Source organism: Somniosus microcephalus, chromosome 13, assembly GCF_052327205.1.
Source record: "Somniosus microcephalus isolate GS21.2 chromosome 13, FLI_Smic_1.0, whole genome shotgun sequence".
In the NCBI taxonomy this organism is placed as follows: Eukaryota; Metazoa; Chordata; class Chondrichthyes; order Squaliformes; family Somniosidae; genus Somniosus; species Somniosus microcephalus.
The window spans coordinates 34,868,097-34,884,969 of NC_140999.1; the positions used below are offsets into that span (position 1 = coordinate 34,868,097).

Consider the following 16,873-nt stretch of genomic DNA (forward strand, 5'->3'; position numbering starts at 1 on the left):
AATGAAAGAGAGAAATGTGATGGCAAGTCATGCCCAGGGCACTTTCTCATACCTCCTGATACCAGATCAACAGTAACTTTGCTGGATGCGTGGGAATATTTCCACCGCTACTCTGCTCATTTGGCCTGGAGGGACCCACAACAGGGGATAAGGGGAAAAATACATAAATACTGTACATTGCTCTAACTTGATTTAGCTTTTCCTTTTGAATGTTTGTTTGTGGAAAAGGGGTTGTCAACCTTATATTGAAGCAAGCTGTTTCAGCCACCATCTGAAAAAGATGCTTTTCAGGGATATTAGCCTGAATCAAATGGGTTACGATATTGTTTTTAAAACCAGTAATGAGAGAACAATGTCAAAATGGTGGATAACCTAATGGTTTTATTCACGTTTCCTCAAATGGCAAGTTGCTGGCCTTAGCAGATTGTCAAGAAAAGTACCAAGTGGAGGGAGGAAAAATTGTTGGTACATTCACCTCAGATCACACTACGGAACAACATGGCTGGAGATTTTTGGTTTTATTTTTGTTCTCTCAGGTTATCAGATATGTTGGTGTTTCTCTCCCACTTGGAAAGTAGTTGGATGGTGATATATTCCCTGGTAATTTAAAATAACAATGACTACAGTTACCTATTACCAGTGGCTGAGATATCTCAGCCTGGATTTTTCTCAGTGGCACAATTGCATTGGAAGTATGGCAGGACAAGTCCTCCACCTACCCAATGTCAAGAGTTACTGGATGCATGTAGTTTCCCCATCTGCCTCATTTGAATACTCTGGTGATCTGGAGTTCAGAATGGCTCTCACTGGTAGCTCGCCCGCCTGGGGATGGAAAATAGCATGATGCTGCAGGGTTTACATTGCTGCAACAGCTTAAAGGGACAGGAATATTCACCATACTTTCAGATGCACAGGAGAGATATTTGCCTGTAAACGTGTACAAAAGGTCTGCTGCAGAGCACAGGGACCCTGTCCCCCCACTTTGTAGATTTTGATATCGAAGTGCCCCCTCTTGTAGAGGGAGGCTTTGCTTGGGAGGCTTCCTCAAGTGAGAAGTTCTGGGCTCATTGGGAGAGATGTTCAGGGCAGTAGGTGTCAACTCAACCACCCCATGCACTGCCATTCAGTGCAGGAAGAAGTTTAATGACCTTACTGTTATGTTCATAAATAAATAGATGTTTTCATTATGAACAGCTAGCTTGAGCTAGTCATTTATTCAGCCATGTGAACTAGTGTACAGGCATCCATCTTGACTACTGCCTTGTGGGTAGCCCACCACTAAACATACAGCTCCCCCTAGTGTACCATTCTAGAATGACATGTTACTGATCATTACACTTACCAGTTCAGACAAGGTTACAGGAGTCAGCTACACTTTCTAAGAATGCATTGTACTAAACTGTCTGCTGGAAAATCTTTCCGTATTCGTAAGAAAATCCAGGCTTTTAGGTCAGTATGATAGCCATAACACATCCATCTATATGACCCCTTTACCGTACTCTTTCATCTTCCAAATATTAGTGATTATGGACATTATGGACAAAGTTTACTGCATATTGTTACATATTTTTTGAATGGAATGTAAATCGATGAGTTCTATAACCGACAGGCGATCCGTTCTGCCACATTACCACCCAGGCAAAGAAGTTGAAAATTACCCCCCTGGGTGTGGTTCTTTTGTAATGAATAAGCTATTGGAATGTTACATGTTAATTACTGTTATCTTCATAATTCTTACCTTTCACTGCACGTAAGAAAAAAGGTGAACTGAGGTTGCTTGCTCAGCATGTGCTTACGACAATACATAATGCTGATGCTTGACTTACCAGCAGGTTGGCTAGGATTATTGCAGGTTTCACGTAGTACATTTATCACTCCATCAGACTTGAGTTTTAAATATTCAACCAGCTTTAAAAGAAAAATGCATATCAGGGTGGTATCGGACAAGTATGTACAAGCAACTCTGGTTAATTCAGGTATTTAAAGTTACAAGTTGATTGAAAATAGCAGCTCCAAGGTTTAATTACTATGTGGTAAATTAACTTGATGCTTCTCTGACTGTCGATTATAGGACGATATGATAGAAGTGTATCAAAGTATGAAAGGATGGAACAAGATAGAAAGAAGCAAACTGTTTCCAGTAGTCAAGGGATCAAGAACGGGGACCATAGAAACAAGATTAAAAGTAAGGGAGTTACAACAGAGGGCAGAAGAAACATCTTTACACAGAGTTCTGAAGCTATGGAATTTACTTCTTTAAATAACCCTAGAATAGCTTTTAGGCAGTTTTGATTGTCTCTGTGTTTTGAGCAACGTAAATCTTGTTTGATTTCAAAATGATTGGCGTGATTATATAATCCTAATATTCAATTAAAAAAAACCTCCTGTGACTCTGTTTACGATGAGTGGGGGGGCGATTTCCATCTGCCTACCACCCCAGTCATGCTGAAAATGTCAGACGGAAATTTTTTAAAAAAACAACCTCCCACTGGCCACCAAAGGTCCGGCTGACTCGATCTTCAAGGGGGCCTCGAAATGGATGGCCAGCGTTTGTGCCCAAAACAGATGGGAGCCTTACTACAATATTTAAATCATGGTCCTCTACCGACTATTGGACCTCAACGCAGCTTTTAGGTACCGCTGTATAGGATTGTTTGAATGCTTTACCACAGTTGAGAAGTTCAGACAGAGATCATTGCATCTTTTAAGAAAAAAGTGGAAAAATATTTGAAGCAGATGAATCACATGGCTATGGGGAGAGAGCTGGACATTGGCAATAGCTTTAGAATGCTCCAGCAAAGAGCTGGGACAGATGCAATGGGCCAAATGGCTTCCTTCTGTCCCCTAATCTTCTATGGTCAACAAAAGGAAGTTTTTGTCAAGCATCCAAAAGACTGAGGGGTAAAAATTGGGTAGCACGGTGGGGCCTTCACGGGGGCCGGGGACGGCAACGGGGGCAGGTGCTGGCAGGTGGCCAGCAACAAAAATGGCCGCCCGCCACCTCCCCTTTAACTAGCGCCACCCCGGCCATAGGTAGGCCCCCCTGACCCCAGCAGACGTAGCGTCTGGCAGTAAGTTGGGGGGGCACCACCCAATATTACAGCCAGGGCGCAAGCGGGATTAGCTGAATTTCGCGGGAAGCATTAGTGATGCCGCACCTAGGTGCTACTTGATTTGCGCCCCATTAACAGGAGGCACAAATCAACCGAATTTAGCCCTCTGATAGTCTCAGTCTGCAAAGACAGGCTGCAAACTGAGATGCAGTATGATCAGAGCCCAGTAAATATCATTAGAAAGAGCCACTAAATAATACAAGCACCGGCAACTTAGCAGAGCTCCAGTGAAAAGGACAAGTTTATACAGAGACGGAGGAGGCCCCAGCCACAGGTAAGTCACCTGTTGCTGCTAGTGGGAGCATGGGTGGGGCGGGGGTCAGATCCCCGACCCAGGGGGAGGTGTATAGTCAGCATGGGTCTAATGGTATGGGGCTCGGTCGGCCGGGGGGAAGCAGTTACCTTTTCCCTAAAGCTGTCCTCGCCTCCCTTCAGTTGCTGGGTTTCCCGAGGCCTGGGAAACCCGGCCAGCCAGATTGAAACCTGCAAAGCAGGTTAAATCAGAGGCTGACAGACTCATTAAAGGGCCAGGAATTCAGATCGGGGGCTTGCCGCGCGTGCAAGCCCCTGATCTGCACTTACCCGACGCGCTGGCCGTTGACCTCCAGGGACGCCTGGAATTCGATTTTGAAAAAGAAGAATCCCGGGCAGCGTATGACGTCACGCCGCCCAGGAGTGCAGCCAGCGCGAAGCCTGGAGCGCGCTGTGCAACTGAGACCGCCCCTTGAGGTCTCAGTTTAACAGGACACGCCCCCAATGTTTCTGCCAAGCTGCTAAGCATTTTTACATGCAAAGCAGCAGTTTAAATAGGTTTTTGGAAGTTTTTTGAAGATTTTGGTAACTTTTATAAACTTTTAAAAACGTTTACATTATTTTGAAGAATCTGAAGTAGTTTTAAACAGAATTAAAGCAATTTAAATACTTTTAAAAGCCCTAAAAGAATTTTTTTAATTCCATTTATTTATTTAGCAATGTCGTCGTCATACGTGTCTTCACACTGTTCCCTTTGGGGAACTGTATGAAGTGGTGGAAGGATTTATGGCCATGATTAACGCTCATTCCGTGACCGTAACCATCTTTGAACCAGCCATTAGGGCGGTTAGTCCTATGGCGGGAGGGTTTTACGGGCTCCCACAAGCTATACAAGGAGGGGGGGCCACCCACACCCACGGACGCAAATATCCCACTGGATGTCAACCCAGAATTTAGAGCCGGAGCTCCGACTCCACTTGCCGGGACTGTCTGGAGCGGGGTTCGAAACCCTACCCTGATCTGGCCCAGCGGCGGGGATCCTACCACTATGCCAAAGGCCCAATCCGATTAGCAAAGTGAAATGGCTGGAATGAGCACAATTCACGGCATTAAAAGAACTCACAATTGAACTGATGATGACCTCAGCAATCTCCTCAAGGAGGTGGAGGCGCAGCGCCTGCTCATCATTGGTAATGAGAAGTCAAAGGCGCCGCAAAAAGGGCAGATGATAGCTTGGTCTTTCAAGTGGCAGCATAGGGCTCCAGTCACGGGGAGGGAAAAGGCGCAGGAAACGTATGGGTGTCACCTTTTGTGCGGAGTGGGCCTTTTGCGTAGCAGTAAGCATCCCTGCCGCTGGGCCAGAAGGAGTAGGGTTTCGAACCCCACTCCAGACAGTCCCGGCAAGTGGAGTCGGAGCTCCAACTATAAATTCTGGGTGGACATCCAGCGGGATACTTGCGTCCGTGGGTGTGGGTGCCCCCCCCCCCTCAGATGGGTTGTGGGAGCCCATAAAACCCTCACGCCATAGGACTAACCATCCTAATGGCTGGTTCAAAGATGGTTACGGTCACGGAATGAGCGTTAATCATGGCCATAAATCCTTCCACCACTTCATACAGTTCCCGAAAGGGAACAGTGTAAGGATACGTGCGACGATGACCTCTTGCGCAATGCACCTCCTTGGACCCTCAGTCGCAGATGCGAGGGGGCAAATCGTGCAATTGTTAAATTTTTCATTTTATTGACATGTAAAATGTTGGCCCAGTAATTCCCTTCCAAATGCGCGAGTACGGTCGGGGTACTTACGCGTCTGGCCGGAGGAAATGCCGGTTTTCAGCATGCACAGTGCATGTGGGGAAAACTGGCATTTCCTGTCCTCTGAACGAAGGGGTTCAGAGGCAGAACGCGTGCAACTGCACAGGCAGCGCGTGCGCAGTAAAATTCACCGCTTTCATTCATGCTTTCAGTGAGGTCAAGTCCTTACAACTTACACATGAAAAAAGCATGGGTACAGTTGCTCCAGAGGCTGCGGAGGAAGATATTTCTTATCGTGGAGCTTCTGAAAGTATGTATGTCTGTATATATTCCTTTGCGTGTTATGTATATATTCCTTTACTTATGTGTATGAATGTATTATTTAATTATGACTTTCAGAGAAAGTAACTTATTGGAAAATCATAATTAAAAACATACATTCATACACATAAGTAAAGGAATATAAAACATACATACATATACGTAAAGGAATATATGCGGACATACATACATAATTACTTATTACTGATGAAAAGTTTCTTTCTTAAAAGTGCTGGAAATGTTACATTACTCATTTTAGAACACTCATTTTCACATTCCATTCACACAGCCACAATTGCTCCTCCTACCTACCGTTCTGAAAACCCGTTTAAAAAAAAAAAAAATTAAACTTTAAAACTTACCTCATCATTTCTTAAAATAACTTTCCTCCCTTTCCCAAACAAAAATATTGCCTTTCAGAAGCTCCACGATAAAATATATCTTCCTCCGCAGCCTTGGAACAACTTTACACATGCTTTTTTCAAGTGTAACTTGTAAGGACTTACCCTCACTGAATCCATGAATGAAATCGACGAAGTTCACTGCGCAAGCGCTGCCTGTGCAGCCGCACGCGCTGTGCCTCTGAACCCCTTCGTTCAGAGGACTGGAAATGCCGGCGTTCCCCGCATGCGCTGTGCATGCTGAACGCCGGCATTTCCACCGGCCAGATGCGTGAGTACCCAGACCGTACTCACGCATTTGGACACGAATTTCTGGCCCATTGTATTTAATTGGCAAACCCGCCTCCTGGGAGCAGATTGGCTGTCCGCCCCTTGTCCCACCTCCATTAAATGGAGGCGAGTTCAAGATTTTTAAAGTTTTAACATCTCGCCTGACCCCAACCCACCTGTTTTTGGGGGTTAAGATTTAGCCCATGGAGTACCTCATTGCTTTTAAGGATGTATATGCACGAGTTGCAAATCGGCTCAATAGAGCATGCTCATCCACCCATGCATTCAGTGTGAGCTTTATTGTATTAAATAACAAATGGCAGGCTTATTGTAGGTTACAGGTACTGCAATGCAGCATTCTAACTATTCTAATTTGTAACAATATATAATCTTTGAAAAATTATGATTTCAGAGCAATTATTATATACCTGCCAAAGTGTATCAAACTTTGATCCCGCAGGGATGGAGAACTTTCCAGATTTGTCGAAGTCTATTCGGTAATGGTAGGCGGATTTTCCGTAGAGCATTGAAAGAGCGTACGTTCCTGGTTCTTTGCGTTGCCTGACTCTAGAACATAAGAAGAAAATGTGAGAAATGAATTAAACCGTTAATTAAAATTTGTGTGCAAGAGCAAAAACACGCCAGAAAAACTCATTACCCATGATATCGTTGGTTATTAGAAAACTGGGTACCTCATCTAGTGTTGGAATTAAAAGGGCCCCTGAAATGACACATTACCTTCTGAATTAACATCGCCTTCTCAATGCAAACTGCTGATTAGGAGGAGAGAGTACCCGAACTTGCCCACATCGTTGGATTTCCCCGAGTGTAATTGACTGCACAAATGTTGCCCTGTTTTATCTCCTTCAAGAACCAGCCATGTTTTACAACAACTGGCCTGTGGCCACAGACAGCGAATAACGTGGGTCTTACCCAGTTTCCTGGCAGTAATCATGAGACCTTCATACTGCGCCAGTCCTTAAACTCCCCCCCTGTCTTCGATTCAGACCAGCACGTGTCATGCTGTTTTTTTGGAGACAGGGATATTCCCTTTAATACCATATGCCTTAATTTTATTACACAAGCCTCTTATCTATCACCTTATTAAATGCCGTATGAAAATCCATATAGGCAATATTCACCTCATTTCTTTTATCAATCTACTTCATTATTCCCCCAAAGAAATCTGCTAGATTTGGCAGATTTGGTTTTCCTTTTACAAATCCGTATTGGTTGTCCTTTACTGGCCTTTATCTTTCTATGTGAGTATTAATTTTATCTCATATTATGGCTTCTAGATACTGACGTAAGGATGGCTAGTCTATAGTTACCTGGCTTATCCCTTTCTCATACGTTGAGCAGTGCTACTATATTGGAAACCCTCCGATCCTCAGAGATGACTTCTGTAACTAAGGATGTTTCAAAGATTGTGGTCAGAGTCTCTGCTATTTTCTCTCTGCTATTGTCTCTCTGCTATTTTCTCTGCCTTCCTAGGATGCCAGCTATCAGTGCCTGGTGTCTAATGATGTGCATAGGATACTAGTTTATCGTAACATTATGGAAGAGTGTAAACTGCGTAACATCAATCTAGGCCGGATCTCTCAATATCTGGATGATGCGTTGGATCTCTCAACACCTGGATGACGGGCACATTCAATAGCTGTGAAATTAATGGAGGAGGCGGGTTGGAGTCAGGTTGCCTGGTGGGCAAGTTCCGGTCCTGCTGCTGATTTCAACCGCTCCCGGTTTACGATTTTAGTTTAAGCCTCATTAGGCCTGCTGTGCACGCTGCCCGGCCCAATGAGTGGGAGCGGGTCTGTTGCTGTCCATTGATTATGTCATTGCTGCAGTTGTTTTTAAGGGGCCCATGTAGCCTCAGTTTCTCATTTCTCATTTCTGCTTGTGTTTCAATGGGCCCAGGCTACAATGAGTGCTGCCAAAGCCAAGGCTGCTCCATGGTTTAATGAGGATTCCCTCCAAGCTCTTGTGGTAGGGAGTAAGAGGGCGTAGGGAGATTCTGTTCCCTCCCGATGGCCGGAGGAAGCCTCCTCAGCAAACAAAGGCAGCCTGGCCAGATTACTGAGGAGTTCAGCGCAAGGTCCTTATGTTCACGCACCTGGGTCCAGTGCCGGAAACGGTTTAATGACCTTCTGCGATCATCAAAAGTGAGTATCACATTACACTTAGCTTCAATCTGCTTCCCTTCTCTTCTCATCACCAGCACTCTGCATTGTCAGCCTGCTCCTCCACATCCCACCTTACCCTTACTTCCCTTGTACCCTATCCATCTCTCTCTCTCTACTGAATCACTTCACCATCCTACTATGCACCCCTCACACTCGCTCTCACTGTTATGCAATGACAACAACTAACAATGCACAGGGAGGCAGCTTCCTCTTGGTCTCCCTCTAAGCTGCTATGTTATGGATTTTTCACAGTCACTCCATCACTCTCGCTGAAACTGCACTTGTGTCCCTCCTTGCAGGAAAATATAGCCCACAACAAGAGGGAGAGAGCGTCGACAGGAGGAGGCCCACCATCCCTGTCGACATTGACAAGTGCTGAGGAGGCTGCGCAGTGGGGGATGGAGAGACGGGCGCACTAGACGAAGCTGTTGACAGAATAGATTTTCAACCCTCGCAATTAGATTTCATGATTGACTGCAATGGGATATGATGTACATAGAGATTGACTTTTGATCATCTGCACAATAGGATGTGTCTGCTACTTAAAAATCAGATGTATAACTCATGCTTTTACTCTCCCACAGGACCATCGAGAGCCCCCCTCCCCACTGTCCATGAGGAAGAGTCGGACGACTCCTCAGATGAACCTGCAGCCTCTGAGGGAGCAGCGTCACCAGGACTCAGCACACCCAGCACCAGCGCAGATACGCACACCTTGGCGGGGCCTTCACGACATAGACGATAGCAAAATACTGCAGATGTTGGAAATCCGAAATAACAACAGAAAATGCTGGAAAAACTAGCAGGTCAGGCAACATCCGTGGAGAGAAATTTGAGTTGACGTTTCGGGTCGAACCCTTCTTCAAAACTGGAAAGAAAAGAAAATAGATCGAAGGCAGGGCTGCGATTGGACAAAAGAAGTAAAAGAAACAAAAGTAGTAAAAGAGACAATAAAAGGTGTTAGAAGCTAGACGAGATGGTAATAGGCTGAGATTAGGTGTGAAGTGTACTGGCAGGGCAAGAGATAGCTGCCAGGTGTGAGAGAGAAACAAAAGGAAAGGGGGGGGGGGAAAGAGTGGAAAAATTACAAGAAAAAATGTAATAGGGGCCGAAGTTATGATCTGAAATTGTTGAACTCGATATTGAGTCCGGAAGACTGTAGAGTGCCTAATCGGAAGATGAGGTGCTGTTCCTCGAGTTTACGTTGAGCTTCCGTGGAACAATACAAGAGGCCAAGGACGGTGAGGTCCGAGTGGGAATGGAGTGGTGAATTAAAATGACAGGCGACCGGAAGCTCGGGGTCACCCTTATGGACTGAACGGAGGTGTTCCGCAAAGTGGTCACCCAATCTGCGTTTGGTCTCCCCAATGTAGAGGAGACCGCATCGTGAGCAGCGCATACAGTATACTAGATTGCGAGAAGTACAAGTAAATCGCTGTTTCACCTGGAAGGGGTGTTTGGGGCCCTGGACAGTGGGAAGGGGGGAGGTATAGGGGCAGGTGTTACATCTCCTCCGCTTGCACGGGAAGGTGCCAGGCGAAGGGGAAGGGCTGTTTGGGGTGATAGAGGAGTGGACTGGGGTGTCTCAGAGGGAGCGGTCCCTACGGAATGCTGAAAGGGGAGGGGAGGGGAAGATACGTTTGGTGGTGGGATCACTTTGGAGGTAGCGGAAATGCCGGAGGATGATCCGTTGAATGTGGAGGCTGGTGGGGTGAAAGGTGAGGACAAGGGGAACCCTATCGTGGTTCCGGGAGGGAGGGGCAGGGGTGAGGGCAGAAGTGTGGGAGATAGAACGGATACGGTCGAGGGCCGTGTCAACCACGCGCCATAGAGTAGTGTTGTCATCTGGTGTATCACAGCTTACAAGTGAGCATCCTCGTCGGAGGTCACAGGATGCTCCTAGCTCTGCTCAGCTGCATGTAGACACTGTGCCTCTGGGGCCATCCAGAAAGAGAGCAGTGCTGGAACTCCAGGAACAAGTGCAGGAGTCTCTGACATGGTTTGCATCCAGGGTAACTGTGAGTGTGGAGAGAATGGAGGAGTCCATCTCCAACATGAGCACTGCCTTTGTGGAGGTAATGGCACATGAACGTGCCATGGAGAAGGTGGCAACCTCCATGGAGAACATAAGTCACCAGACTCAGGAGAACATGGTGGCTTTTCTAAATAGATTGTCTGCTATGGAGCATAGATGGGCATCTATTGAGGAGAGACACCAGAAGTACATGGACGTCCTCGTTATGAGGATTGTCAGTACAGAGACGGGTCCTCATGGCCCTACTGATGTGCAGCAAGGTGCTCTCCAGCCGCTTGCTAGCACTGAAGTGTGGGTAACCCATGAGAGGGATGTTGGTGGCCGACAACAAGGAAGTGTGGTCTCCTCTCCAAGCGCTCACACGACCATGCCACTGCAGAGCCCTCGGTCAGAGCCCCAGATTCCTCACCCAACTGAGATGACCGTCTCAGCCCCTGCACAGTGGCATGAAGAGCAGACTGTGGAGGAGCCCTCCCAGGTTCCCAAACCCAGAGGACGCCCGCCAAAGGCATTTAAGCAGGCGCAGCATCAAAGTGAGCAAGGTGTCTCTACCTCTGCTGAAGCCACAGGGGAAGCACCACGTAGAAGCATGTGTAAGAGGAAGCTAACACACAAATAGTCACAAGGGTAGTCACTTGGGTATTTTGTTGTGTAGGAAAGTATGGATTGCCATCCTTATTATGATGTGATTAAACAAAAGTGATGGGAAAGAGTTGAGGGAAAAATTCGGTATCGCCCAATTTGGGGCGCTAATATCGGCTGGGCGCAAAGTTTAGCGGCAGGCGCTAATTATCGCCTCCGGCTGCAAAATTCGCCTCCATCGCCCCTGCAGGTGATTTGAGCGCTAAATCAGGCGCTACACACTTCTCTTAAGGCGCAAGCATCAGGGAGCGAGGCGCTACCTCAGAACGCTACCGAAGCTCAGGCGATGTCCGTTACCATGGAAGCCAGACAGACTGGCACCTTCCAGTTCTTAAAGGGGAGGGGCCATCTTGCTAGCCAGCCACTCCCTGCTCATTGCAGCCTTGAATCTCGGCCTGGAGAGACCTCAAAAGCAATTGTGTTGGAAGCACTAATGGAAAGGCCCAGGGAAAGAGCTCGGTGATTAGGAACCTCAAAAGTGGTGCTGAGGGCCAAAACTCCTTAGGACAGCGTTAAAACCAAAAAAAACAAGAAAAGGCAGGAATCGCCCACCTTTAAATAATGCTCCCCCAGCCCCTTCCTGACTTGAAAACGTTCCCCTCTATCAGTCGTTCCTAGCGGCAGGCGCGAAGGCAGGGGGCGCTACTGGGGCGTTACACGCTTGACTGACATCACAAACTACAGGCGCAGGAGATCGTGGTGGTAGTGTTTAGCGCCGCCGCAAAACGACTGGTCAATTTCGCGAGCGGCGCTAAAATTGCTGCGCTTGGGCACTAAGTTCCTAGTGCCCCATTAGCCCCCCCCCCGGAGGCACTAACGGGAGGCACTAACCAACCAAATTCTTCCCCCTTGAAGTTTTGGCCTATGTGTTCTGAGAAATGGAAGTTGCACAGTCAGGGCTCAGGGCGACTTGCATTTGTAATGATGGTGGTGAGAGTGATAGGAAAGCAAGTTTATTGGAGAGATGATGTATGGTGTGTTAAGAAAGTCATCCACACATTCATAACCATCCGCCAGCCACCTGTGGTTGAAGCGTAAGCTTACACGAATCTGGCATGGATGAGTGCATCCCTTGCCTGACAGCCAGCAATGTGGTCATGTGCTGCTGCATTGGCCACATCCGGCCCCGCAAGGCATGCCTCCTCCTCCTCCTCGACCTCATCCTCCTCCTCGTCCTCCTCTTCTGTGGAGGAGGAGGCTCTGCGCTGAGCCACTTGTTCCTCAGGCAGCGCCAAGCCACGCTGCCGTGCGATGTTGTGCAGGGCACAGCAGACGACAATGATTCTGGACACCCTGGCTGGTGCATACTGCAGGGCTCCATCAGATTTGTCGAGGCATCGGAATCACTTTTTGAGCAAGCCGATGGTTTGCTCTATGATGCTTCTGGTGGAAATGTGGCTCACATTGTACCGCTCCTCAGCCTCGTTTGATGGCCTCCTCATCGGTGTCATGAGCCACTTTTTCAGGGGATAGCTCTTGTCGCCAAGTAGCCATCCGGAAAGTTGCGTTGGTGGATTGAAGAACTGAGGCACAGTAGACTGCCGCAGGATGAAGGAGTCATGGCAACTGCCAGGGTATTTTGCGCAAACATGCTTGATGATCTTCCTGTAGTTACACAGCAACTGGACGTTAAGGGAGTGGAATCCCTTGCGGTTCATAAATACAGCTGGATTGAGATGGGGTGCCCTAATGGCCACATGTGTGCAGTCTATGACGCCCTGCACCCTTGGGAAGTGTACCACATTGCAAAGACAACCGCATGTGCCGTCACAGTTGCTTCATCCGTGGAGAAGTGGATGTAATTGTGCGACTTTGCAAAGAGGGCATTGGTAACCTGCATGATGCAAGTGTGTGCGGCCGATTGGAAGATGCCACTGATGTTTGCTGATGATCCCTGGAAGAAGCCCGAAGCAAAGAAGTTGAGTGCAGTGGTGACTTTGACAGCCACTGGTAAGGAGTGTCCACACGCTCCTCTGGGCTCCAGGTGTTGGTGCAGCATTGCGCAGATGTCAGCGACTACGTCTCGCGAAACTCTCAGCCTCCTTTGGCACTGCTGCTCACCCATGTTGAGGAAGCTCATCCTCTGCCTGTAAACCCGGTGTTGGGGGTATCTCCTACGGAGAGGTGCCGGCCTGCGCTGACGCCCTCTGCCCTGTGTATCATCAGGTGGGTGAGGAGAAGGTTGGCACTCCTGCTCTTGGTGCTGCTGCTGTGCCTTGTTGCATTGCTGCCGCAGCTGCTCTTCCTCCAAATCTGACGACCAGGATGAGAGGATATAAATGGTTCCCATACCGCTGGTATATATCTCAGTCAAGGAATGGAAGTTGTTTGCGCTCAGGCAAAGTGGCCAGAGGGTATTCCAAGGAGCTCACACTGCAGATGGATTTCAGCCTCAACACTCATAATAATAGTAGAGCTGCAAAATGTCTCCCAAACCTCAAAGAACTAAGTTGTGGCATGTGAAAGAATGAGAGATTGCAGGAACGCTTTTAAGCTGATCGAGCAGCTGCCAACAATTCAGATCCTCGCTCAACCCGGCTCGATTCAGCTGGCGTATTTTTCTGAAGGCGGGCAGCACGCAGAAAAAGCTGCAAAATCTGGACAGGCGGTTAAAATAGGATTATCCAGGCAGTTAACAGTTAACAAGCTGTTAACTGCCTTAAGAGCCTCTCCCGCCGTTTGGTGTTGGGTCCTGTCGTGAGCCGCTGGCCAAAGTCACGTGGAGGCGGGATGGAGGCGGGTTCGCAGCCCGCCGCCAATTTTTCCGATTTTCGCTACCGACCCGCCTCCAAACCCGCCCTCTGAGCTCTATTAAATTCGCGGCCAATGTTTCACTCCGATTCTCAGGGGTAAAAATTCGGTTGGTTTGCGCCTCCCATTAGCACCTTAAGAGGGCGCTAATGGGGCGCAAAGCAACTAGCGCCCGTGCACGGCAATGTTTCCACCGCTCATGAAATTAACTCGACATTTTGCGGCAGCGCAAAACACTGCCTCCACGATCTCCTGCGCCGGCAGATCGTGATGTCAGTCGAGAGTGCAATGCCCCGGTAGCGCCCCAGACCGGATATTGAGTGGCGCCCCCTGTCTTACCGCCTGCCGCTAGCAACGACAGGTTGAAGGGAGCGTTTATCAGTCGGGAAGGGACTGGGGGAGCGCTATTTAAAGGCGACCGCCTCCTGCCTTTTTTTGTTGGCGAAAATTTTGCACCACGCATTCTGAGTGAGAGAGAGAGACTGTAGGAGATATTCAAAGCTGTGTTGAGGAGTTTTGGGTACTGAGCAGCACTTTGCAGGTTCTTTCTGATTTGATCTTCCTTGCATCAATTTAGAAGAGAATATGGGGGCTGCACTCTGAGCTCTTTCCCATGGCTTCTCCATTGTTCTTTCCAGCGGATTTGATGTACAGGTCTCTCCAGGCCAAGATGTGTGGGTGTGGTTGGAGAGCAAGATCGATCCTCCCTTTTAAGAACTGGCTGGCGCCAGTATGTCTGTGTTCCATTGCTGACTGACATCACATGAGCTTCGCCAGTGCTCTGAGGTAGCGCCTCGCTCCTCGGCGTTAGCGCCTTAAGACAGGTGTGTAGCGCCTGATTTAGCGCTCCAATCGCCTCCAGGGGAGAGAAAAGCCAAGTTTGAAGTCAGAGGCGATAATTAGTGCCAGGCGCTAATCTTTGCGCACGGCCGATAATTGCGCCCCAAATGAGGCACTACTGAATTTCTCCCCCTCAGTGTTTTAGATAGAATCTCTCGAATTTCTTCTCTCAAACATTCAATATTGGTTATTGTGTTCTTCTTTCAGTTCCTCCCAGCTTGGACTCCTTCTACCTATGGATTATGGTTACTTTCTTCATTTCCCTTTTTCTTTGCTGTTGCCTCTTTATACCTTCTTTTCATTCAATCATTTTTCCACTTTTGTCTCCCCACACTCCACAAAGGCATCTGTAAGTAAGTCTTCCTATGCTCCACTCCCATGTCTTACATGTTTGGGGGATATTAATTGCAGCTTTTCCCAATTGCTGGCATCATCTCCTCTTTGAAAAGGTGTGTACCATCTCTAAGCAGCTCTTGGAGGGTCCTGACATTGCACTTTTGCTGGCTCTGCTCTGATTCACCATTACAAGCTGAAGCCAACAACCCCACTGGCAATTTTCTACTTTGTGGAAGTTCAACGAATGAGGAAGAACGTTGGAATATTTACTGTAATCTTCCCCATTCTTTAAAGTTAAACCTCACAAAGTTCCCTCCTGGCTTCCTTCTTGTTTCACCATCTGACCTGACAAAGCTTGGAGATACCTGCCCCAATGTTCTGCATGGTGCATCCATGCACCCTTGGCGTGCTGTATGCTGGAAGTGACTATCAGCACCTGTTTTGCATTTGCAGCCTCATTTGAGCACAGTGGCTATGCCCCAGCATGAGCTGTGGCTCTTATTGTATGCATACCTTTTTCAGGACCTATAGCATTGGCAGCAATGAAGAGGGTACATAGACAGTATCGGGGGCTTGCAACAGGTGTTGGTTGCACTGCCTCTTTGGCTCTTCATGGCTGTCCTCCATTTCCTCTTCTAAGGACTCCTACTGTGGTTCCTCCAGGTCCATGTCTCCATTGAGGGCCAGGTTGTGCAGCATGCAGCACATGAGACTTTGGCATACTTCCATCTGATATGTCCAGATATCAGAAGCACTGTACTGATCAGCGTGCCAATCGGGCGCTTGATGACACTTTGGTGGCAGCATGGGCTTTCAGTTCCATTCTGGTGTTTGAGGTGGTGCAGAGGGGTCAAGAGCTACAGCAACATTGATCGCACTGGTCCCCATAATCTAACCCATCACATATTGAATCCTGTTATTTAAAGCATATGTGCACTCCTCCATAAATATATAAGGAAAAAAATGCCAAAACTTACAGATATTTCCCATCTGGCTGTGCACCAGAGTATAGTCGACGCTCTGCCTCTTCGCGTAATATGGGACCATGGTACCAGGCCATTTTCTCGTGTGCAGTGGTTGCAATCAGTTTCTGTAACTGTGGAGCTTGACTGATAATTGCTTGCTCCAATGCCTCACCCTGCAAAGGAAAATAAAATACAACCACATAAAATTCAATCCCACACTAGCAGCAAACTTGTAAAACTCTGTCAATTAATGGATAAACCCATAGCATTTAATGAGGAAAGGCCTGAATATATATACATTATACTTGATCTCAAATGTTTACTTTCCACTTTCTTAGATGGCAGGATTACCTCTATAGTAGAAATGTCTTCTCCTCTACTCACACACACGCACACGCACATACTCAAGCACATTGCAAGCACTCCTTGAAAGTGCTGCTTCCTTTCATGACTCAAACTATAACCCCCAGCTCCTTTTCCCATTTAGCTGTTTTAAGCATGCAACCCTGCATGGACTATTCATGTTTGAGATTGCCCCTGTCTAAATTCTGCACTTGTCTATATTAAGATGACTACAAGACAAACACCATTCTCCCATTGCATCCAAATCCCCCTGCAACCTATTTTTCTCATCCAAGGTCCTCACACACACACATATCTTTATATCATCCACAAAATTGAAGATTGTTCCTCCAATGCCTTCATCTAGATCATGAATAAAGATGTGAAAGGGCAATAGCCCTAACACCGATCCCTGTGGAATTCCACTAGTGACAGACCCGAGTAGAACGTCTACCATTAATAACTACCTATCCATATGAATACAACCAATTCTTTATCCAGGTTAACATCTGCCCACCAATGTCGTAAGATGTAATTTTGCTTAGCAGCTTTTTGTGCGGTACTTTATCAAACATTTTTTGAAAGTTCAAATATGCAATATCAACCAGGCTTCCCTTATCCACCATAGAATCATAGCATGGTTACAGCACAGAAGGAGGCCATT

At 47.4% G+C, this 16,873-nt stretch overlaps 1 protein-coding gene across 1 annotated transcript in view; it reads right to left on the minus strand.

Moving 5' to 3' along the window:
* The window catches only part of zap70 (zeta chain of T cell receptor associated protein kinase 70), a 148,685-nt gene that overhangs the window by 35,705 nt on the left and 96,107 nt on the right, over nucleotides 1–16,873 (minus strand). Inside the window, exons 3-5 of the mRNA XM_086004737.1 lie at nucleotides 15,880–16,040; nucleotides 6,541–6,679; nucleotides 1,827–1,908 (exon numbers count right to left, since the gene is read on the minus strand). Of these exons, the coding sequence (XP_085860863.1) occupies nucleotides 1,827–1,908; nucleotides 6,541–6,679; nucleotides 15,880–16,040 (382 nt within the window). The remainder of the gene's footprint in view (nucleotides 1–1,826; nucleotides 1,909–6,540; nucleotides 6,680–15,879; nucleotides 16,041–16,873) is intronic.